General features: G+C 40.2%; 1 protein-coding gene across 1 annotated transcript; it reads right to left on the reverse strand.

The window, feature by feature from the left end:
• Window positions 1–206: 206 nt before the first annotated feature.
• LOC138808587 (zinc finger protein 420-like) lies at window positions 207–8,609 on the reverse strand. The gene is made up of 6 exons (XM_069994881.1): window positions 8,423–8,609; window positions 7,611–7,700; window positions 7,319–7,387; window positions 2,946–4,749; window positions 2,636–2,777; window positions 207–380 (listed from the first exon to the last, which is right to left on the reverse strand). The coding sequence occupies exons 1-6, from the start codon at window positions 8,607–8,609 to the stop codon at window positions 207–209; spliced, it is 2,466 nt and encodes an 821-aa protein (XP_069850982.1).
• Between the last annotated feature and the right edge of the window lie 463 nt (window positions 8,610–9,072).

The following is a 9,072-nucleotide window of genomic DNA, read 5'->3' on the forward strand; positions in this document are numbered from 1 at the left end:
TGGCACCTGCAGCATGACAAAGGGACCTATCTGCAGACCACCCGCGCAGAAGCCAACCCGGCGGGGGCAGCCCGGGTCCCAGAGTCACAGGGGGCTGCCTGCAGATCACCAGAGCAGAAGCAGCCTAATTCACCGGCGTCAGACCCACCGGATCTCTACAACCCGCGAAGAAGCCGCCTGAGCGTGGACACTGTGGACCCGACAGCTTAGATAGAGGCAGTGACGTCATGAAACCTCCCAATACTTTTATATTTACTTATGACTTGTCTAATAGTCTCCATAAGAGGGGCTTTCAGGGTAGCACTTAACTCTGGTGAGTTAGTCATGTTCTCAGGATACTCATCAGATGTTGGAGTCGTCAACACTTCCAAGAAAGAGCCCTGAATAAGGGAAAGTTGAGCATGAGTAAGTAGAACAAGCAACAGGAGCAGTAAAAGATTAATAGGCACTCCTATACAGGGAAAAAAAAGAAAAACAGGAACACATCTTTCCCAGGGGCTTGCCAGCCTTTTTAGGAGGTAGGCCTCTTTGAAGTCCCATTCTCTGAGGTAGGCTTCTGTGAAGCCCCATTCTGAGGTAGACTTCTGTGGAGTCCCATTCTCAGATCTAAAAGCAGGTGTTCCATGCTAAGCAGACTCCACCGGAGTAGACCTGGCAAGGAGGCTATTTTTTTTTAGTTTTTTGGGACCAGTCGTGGGGACTGAAATCTGGGCCTGGGCACTGTCCTTCAGCTCTTCAGCTCAAGGCTAGTGCTCTACCACTTGATCCACAGTGCCACTTCTGGCTTTTTCCTTTTTGCTTATATGGTGCTGGGGAATCAAACCCAGGGCCTCATGCATGTAAGGCAAGCGCTCTACCACTGAGCCACCTTCCCAACCCTGCTTTTATTTTTAATCAATGAAATTCCTTCACTTTTAGTCCTCTTCTTTGTAAGAGTCTTCATTTCTTGGATTTTCAATTCCAAATAATTTAAATAACCTTACTGCTATCCCTTCTTTGAGGACTTGATCATACAGTAAAGGACTTTCCTCCTTAATGTGTCCGTATTTAGGTCCTGGTATGGGTCTGTGTTCTGTTGCACCATGAGTGCACCTGAGATGAGCTGGTTAGTAGAGCCAATGATTGTAGAAAACATCTGACAAAATGAATAGTGCTATGGAGGGTTATCAATGGATTCAGGTGACTGGATGAATTTGTAGTGACATATATGTATATTTACGTACATAGATATGCATACACACACACACACAATGTAATCACCCCGGTGACCTGCTGATGCATGCCTTCCCTTGTAATCTGTCACTCAAAGCCAAGAGGTTCACATTCATGAACCATTGGGACATTCTCAAGTATGTCTCTAAAGTCCTCATAAGCTGTTGCTATGGAGACATGTTCATGTGGGGCTTCTGAATTCTGTTTTTACACATGGAATTGTGGAATGTTAAGTGTATATTCTTTTTTTTAAGCTCCAAGAATGGGACTCAAAGCCAGTACATGATACTTTTGCTCACTTAGTAATGCTCTAAAAACTAAGCCATACCTCTATCCCTTAAAGTATGTATTTTGTCTATTCTGTTGTGAAAGACTATATGAATATATGACAAATTCTACCAACTCTATAAAAATTACAGAACTGTTCATTTCCAGGGGTGGAAGAGACTGATGTTATAGAAGGTATTCTAGGTTTACAGAAAAATTTGAAAATTGTTTCCCACAAGAAATCTGAATGGATTCTGTGTCACTTTGATTGAATTTCACCACATAAAATAAGTATTTACTAAATCAACTTTATTACTCATCTATAATTCTCAAATATTTCTCATTTTTAAATGTTACAAAATTCCATTAAATCACTCAATTTCTTTATAGATTCTATGAAACTACTTATTTTCCTAATTTATAACATTTCAGTTTTACTTACATAAGTTTTGTAAACACCTTTGAAGAAAGTAGACTGCTTCTCAATGATAGGACTCATGATACTAAATACAACAACCTCAAAATTAGAGATGTGGCACAAAGGGTAGAGTGCTAAGCTTGAGAATAAAAGCCAAAGGGAAGTAAAGGGCCATGAGTTCAAATGAAACTAACAGCAAAATAAAAGGAAAAAGGTACATATCATCCTAGAATTTCATGAAACAGGAAATTAGACATAATCATCTTCTTGTAGATCTCCCAATAGAGAATGTTAGAAATGGAACTTGAGAAATTTTAGAAGATGGACATTCAGGGAAGAATGACTGAGAGTACTTAGAACTTTTTTGAAAAACTTTCTACATGTTTTACATTGCTATGATTTCTCATGTGTGTGTGTGTTCAATGATGAACCCTGAGCTGTGCCTTCTGGTTGAAGAATTCCACATTTCTACCTTGATAAGGTTTGTATCCTGTGTGGGTTCTGTATTGCAAACTGACTTCTCTTCCAAATGAAAGGCTTTCCTTACTTGTTACATTCTAGAGATTTCTCATTTGGGTGAATTTTCTTATATGCTAGGCTGTGGCCTCCAGTGGATGGTTCTTTACACATTTGTTGCAGTCATAAGGCTTCTCTCCTGTGTTGTGCTCTCTGATGAAAAATAAGGGCTGAATTCTGTGTGAAACTCTATCCACAGCTGTTACATTCCTAAAGTTTTACTTTGTGTGTTTTCTGATGGACAGTAAGGTTTCCCCTGTGGCTGAATGACTTTCCACACAGGTCACATTCAAAAGGTTTCTCTCCTGTGTGTGTTCTCTGATGGTCAGAAAGGTATACCTTCCTGGTGAAAGACTTTCCACAGCTGTTACATTAATAAGGTTTCTCTCCTGTGTGCATTATCTCATGGATGTTAAGTGCTGCCTTCCACCTGAAAGACTTTCCACACTCCATACATTCATAAGGTTTCTCTCCTATGTGTAATATCTGATGTGATTTAAGGATCGACTTCTGGATGAAAGACTTTCCACACTAGCTACAATCATAAGGTTTTTCTCCTGTGTGTTTTCTCTCATGGAAAGTAAGGCCGATTTTCTTGCTGAAAGACTTTCCACACCTCCTACATTCATAAGGTCTCTGTCCTGTATGTGTTGCCTGATGGGCAGTAAGTTGTGACTTCATGACGAAAGACTTTCTACACACATTACATTCATAAGGTCTCTCTCCTGTATGTGTTGTCTGATGGATCCTAAGGTTTCCTTTCTGGGTGAAAGACTTTCTACAGAGATTACACTGATAAGGTTTCTCTCCTGTGTGTGTTGTCTGATGGACATTAAGGGTTGTCTTCTGGGTGAAAGACTTTCCACACACATTACATTCATAAGGTTTCTCTCCTATGTGTATTCTGTGATGATATGTAAGTTTTGACTTCCACATGAAAGACTTTCCACAGAGGTTACATTCATAAGGTTTCTCACCTGTGTGTGTTCGCTCGTGAGCAGTAAGGTTTGTCTTCTGGGTGAAAGACTTCCCACACTGGATACATTCATAAGGCTTCTCTCTTGTGTGTGTTTTCTGATGGACAGTGAGGTATGACTTCCGGCTGAATGACTTTCCACACAGGTTACATTCATAAGGTTTCTCTCCTGTGTGTGTTGTCTGATGGACATTAAGGGTTGTCTTCTGGGTGAAAGACTTTCCACACACATTACATTCATAAGGTTTCTCTCCTATGTGTATTCTGTGATGATATGTAAGTTTTGACTTCCACATGAAAGACTTTCCACAGAGGTTACATTCATAAGGTTTCTCACCTGTGTGTGTTCGCTCGTGAGCAGTAAGGTTTGTCTTCTGGGTGAAAGACTTCCCACACTGGATACATTCATAAGGCTTCTCTCCTGTGTGTGTTTTCTGATGGACAGTGAGGTATGACTTCAGGCTGAATGACTTTCCACACAGGTTACATTCATAAGGTTTCTCTCCTGTGTGTGTTGTCATATGGACAGTGAGGTGTGCCTTCCGGCTGAATGACTTTCCACACAGGTTACATTCATAAGGTTTCTCTCCTGTGTGTGTTAGCTGATGGACAGTAAGCTGTACCTTCCGAGTGAAAGACTTTCCACACAGGTTACATTCATAAGGTTTCTCTCCTGTGTGTGTTGTCAGATGGACAGTAAGTTGTGACTTCTGGCTGAAAGACTTTCCACACAGGTTACATTCATAAGGTTTCTCTCCTGTGTGTGTTGTGAGATGGACAGTAAGGTGTGCCTTCCGGCTGAAAGACTTTCCACACACATTACATTCATAAGGTTTCTCTCCTGTGTGCGTTGTCAGATGGACAGTAAGGTGTGTCTTCCGGATGAAAGACTTTCCACACAGGTTACATTCATAAGGTTTCTCTCCTGTGTGTGTTAGCTGATGGACAGTAAGCTGTGCCTTCCGGCTGAAACACTTTCCACACACATTACATTCATAAGGTTTCTCTCCTGTGTGTGTTCTCTGATGGACAGTAAGGTGTGTCTTCCGGGTGAAAGAATGTCCACATTGGTTAGATTCTTTAACTACAGGAGATACTCCAGGACTATAAGCAGCACATATCCCATTAGACTCGCCATGGAGAAGCATGTTCTGACACTGCCTGAACTCCTCTGTCCTTATCCCTAAGGAGTTTCCATTATTCCTAATCAGCTCTGACTTAGGTTTTGATCTCAAATTAAAAGTTGTTATTAATTTCACATTTTTCTCCCCTGTGTTAGTATTCATGACTCCGACATCAGCCAGACAATCGTAGGGATTCTCCTGACAGGTCTTAGTCCTGTACTCCTTTTCTTGGACATCTACAATGAGATATAGAAAGACAGACAAAAACAGAAATGAGACCTCAAGATTCCTTAATGTAACAGTAAAGGCATTTCTGTGCATCCTGTTACGAGATTTTAAAAGATCAAAGCTGGAACTCTTTGATGCAGAATATAAGCTTTTCTCTGTAATGTATTAGTTAAGAAAGTAAAACACTTCTGGAGGAATATCAATACCAAATTTCAAACTCTACTATAAAGCCATAGTAATCAAAACAGCTTGGTATTGGCATAAAAACAGACCGCAGGACCAATGGAATAGAATTGAAAACCCAGAAATGAACCTACAGACCTATAGCCATCTAATCTTCGATAAGGAAGCTAAAACAATAGAATGGCAGAAAGACAGCCTCTTCAGTAAATGGTGCTGGCAAAATTGGTTAACTACATGTAGAAAACTAAAGCTAGATCCTTATATATCACCCTGCACCAGAATCAACTCCAAATGGATCAAAGACCTTGAACTGAAAGCAGACACTCTGAAAACATTACAGGATGGAATAGGAGAAACCCTAAGTCTCCTTGGCTCAGGTCGAAATTTTCTGAATAGAGACCCGGAAGCACAACAAATCAAAGAAAGGTTGGACAAATGGGACTGCATAAGATTGCAGAGCTTCTGCAGGGCAAATGAAATAGCTGGCAAGATCAATAGAAAGCCCACCGATTGGGAGAAGATCTTTACTAGCCATACAACGGACAATGGTCTCATATCTAAAATATACTTGGAACTCAAAAAATTAAACCACCCAACAACAAATCCTCAAAGAAACAACTGCCCAATAAATAAGTGGGCGAAAGACTTAAAGAGAAGCTTCTCTGAAGAAGAAAGAAGGATGGCCAATAGACACATGAAGAAATGTTCAACATCCCTAGCCATAAAAGAAATGCAAATCAAAACAACATTGAGATATCACCTCACTCAAGTTAGAACAGCAAAAATCAAGAACTCTAACAACAACAGATGCTGGAGGGGATGTGGACAGAAAGGAACCTTACTTCATTGTTGGTGGGAATGTAAACTTGTTCAACCACTTTGGAAAGCAGTATGGAGGTTCCTCAAAAGACTTCACATAGATCTCCCCTATGATCCAGCAATCCCACTTTTGGGCATTTACCCAAATGTTTACAAACAAGACCACACTAAAGCTACCAGCACAACTATGTTTATTGCAGCATTATTTACCATAGCTAAGATATGGAACCAACCCAGATGCCCCTCAGTAGATGAATGGATCAAGAAAATGTGGTATATATACACAATGGAATTCTATGCCTCCATCAGAAAGAATGACATTGCCCCATTTGTTAGGAAATGGAAAAGTTTGGAAAAAATTATATTAAGTGAAGTAAGCCAGGCCCAAAGAAGCATAGGTCCCATGGTTTCCCTTATTTGCAATATCTAGTATAGGTATGAGTCAAGCGGAAAAGGTCAGATAATGTGATGTTAGGAAAATGAACCCTTAAATATGTATTTTAATGTTTTCGTTTCTTTCATGCATGTGTTTCTAACCCATTTATAAGATTATTTCTTTGTTGCTTTGTATGTCCCTCCCCCACAGTGTAACCCCCGCTTTCACTATATTTGATGTCAGTATAACATGTGGAGGAGATGGGGACAAACAACTCGTTTAAGGATTCAGGTGGACCTGTTGCAACAATGAGAAGTACAAAATGTCATGTCAAAACCAGCTTTACAATGTCGGTGTGGGGGGGGGGAGGGGGGTATAATTGGGTGGGGGGAGGGGGGTAAAATTGGGTGGGGGAGGGGGAAGGCGGGGAAGGGAAGTGAAGGGTAAACAAAGGAGGAGGCTGCAATGCTTGGTAAGAAATGTATGCATTATCCTGCTCATGTAATTGTAGCCCCTCTGTACAGTATGTTCTCAAATAAATTAAATACAATTAAAAAAAAAAAAAAAGAAAGTAGCACTGACATTTTACAATGGTAAATAATGCTTTTCTGTTTCAGTTCTTTTCTGTTTTTCTCAAGGAATTAATTACTCAAATGATTCATCTACACACTATTAGTTATAAGCTGAGTACTAAACATTTGCTTTTAATACCCTCGAGGTTTGGTCATAAGGGAATAGCTATTATTTTTCTTTTAATTTGTGGAAATAATTTACACATTTTGCTGCTTTGCTTCTCAACCATTAGGTGAGGAACAGAAATACTGTCTAGATTTAGGGACCATTAGGGTGTTTGATACATCCCTTGGCCTTTCCGCTAAGAATGGAAGGTTCCTGAGAGTAAGGATTTATACCTCCATCTCTTCAGTTCTAACTTCTCACTAAGAATTACTTTAGGGATTGGTGGCATTTTAAAAATTGGTTTCCCTCATCCTTAGTCAAATTCTCATCAAATTTCCTTTTCTAACACATCTGCTCCTTCACAACCATTCAAGACAAAGATACTGCAGCTTACCACCCAGGTAGTCATCTCCTATGAACCAAAAGCTTTGCTTCTGAATCTCACTCACTTCCACCATCACCAAGAAGCAATTTCCCTCATCACAGGTAGCAGTCCTGGCATACTCCTTATTTCCTCATACCTTGTTTCAATGAAAATGAGACATCATTTTCTACATTTCTCATTTCCTTTTTCTGTTTAAGAATGATTTCTACAAATAAATAGAAAATTGCTCACTTTAACTATACTGGGACAGCCAAATCAGTTTGTCTCCATGTAAATTCTTGATTGTCATGTCCTTGAGACAAAGGATCACCTAGTTCTCTGCCACACATGACTCAGGGGAACTAGGAACATTATTGCTCAGTACAGCTCATTAAACTTACCAAGTGGACTCTGGCTACAAAACCACCATGCAAGATGCTTTATCTCACCTGTGAGATTCTTCTCTGAGGCTTCTCTTATCCATGGTTCTGACCCTTGCTCCAGCTTGGCAATCAATTTAGGTTTAGGAACACAGTGTCCTGTTATAAACAAGTAGAGAAGAACTATTGGTAGGATGGGTCATCATTACTGTAAGGTCTTAGACATCATGTTCACAAAGTTGCTCCTAAACCTTGTTTCTCATTTCTTACCAACTTCCTGGTTGATATTTCCCAGCTTTCAACTTATTTTGCCAATTGTGTGCCTTGAACTCAGCTCTTTTGCTCAAAGCTAGCCTTCTGCTAGTTTCAGTCCCAGCTACATTTGTAGATTGTGAGGGGATTTGGAGATAAAAGCCTCATGGTCACTTTTCTGCAGTTGCTGGCTTCAAACCAAAATCCTCACATTTCAGCCTCCAGAGAAGCTAAGATTACAGGTGTTAGGGTGTTAGCCACTGCACCCAGGACGAGGGTTGATTACAAATAACCACTTTCAACTAGTGATTTTCAGATCATACTTCAAATAGTGATGTACTTTCTATTCTAGACTATATTTGCACGTACAGAAATCACCCCAAGTTTAGGATGACAGTCTTCTTTCTATTAGTGGAATGCAGTTTAGATTTTGGGCCCAAGTGCTGATTGGGTTTCTTGAAGAATGGGAATAAAATTGTCTCCAGTTACATAATGAAGTGGAAAAAATGGACAGGAATTTTATATTCCCACGGAGTGGAATCATCACCCGAAACAACATAAATATTTATATATCTACTTAGAAAAGAAAACAGCCTTTGATCTCGCATGTTCAAATGACTTTCGCTCACCTAAAGACAAGAGGTTGCTGTAGGTCTCCAGCATTACATCTCTATGCAGGGTCCTCTGAGCATGATCCAGGTCTTGCCACTCCTCCCAGCTGAAGTCCACAGCCACATCATCAAATGACACCAGCTTCTGTAATGGCACATTTGAATCAAGTAATTTGGCCAAGTCAGGAAGGTCTGTGGGACTCATCCCCAATTAATCACCAGGAGAAAAGCAGAACTGGTGCTATGGCTCATGTGGTAGAGCACTAGCCTTGAGGTGAAGAATTCAGGGACAGTGCTCAGGTCCAGAAATCAAACCTCACAACCAACCAACACACACACACACACACGCACACACACACACACACACACACACACACACACACACACACACACGGTATTTCATAAGCAATCACAAGACATTTAGGACATCGCATGGAATACATAGCACCTTACTGATTCATGAAAAGTAAGTGTCCACATAAATGTTAAAGGCAGTAACAGTACTTAAGAATGTCGCTAATTATGGATTGGCCCTTATAAGGTCTGATTTACTTCCCATATATAAATATCCTATGTTAACTCTTTTGTAGTTTAAGTGCTAAATACTGAAGTATGGTCATAGATACCCTGATATTTCTTTCCTATGTAAAAAAGAACTGCTAGAAGGA

This window comes from Dipodomys merriami, unplaced genomic scaffold (genome assembly GCF_024711535.1).
Source record: "Dipodomys merriami isolate MVZ:Mamm:240054 unplaced genomic scaffold, mDipMer1.0.p SCAF_458, whole genome shotgun sequence".
NCBI lineage: Eukaryota > Metazoa > Chordata > Mammalia > Rodentia > Heteromyidae > Dipodomys > Dipodomys merriami.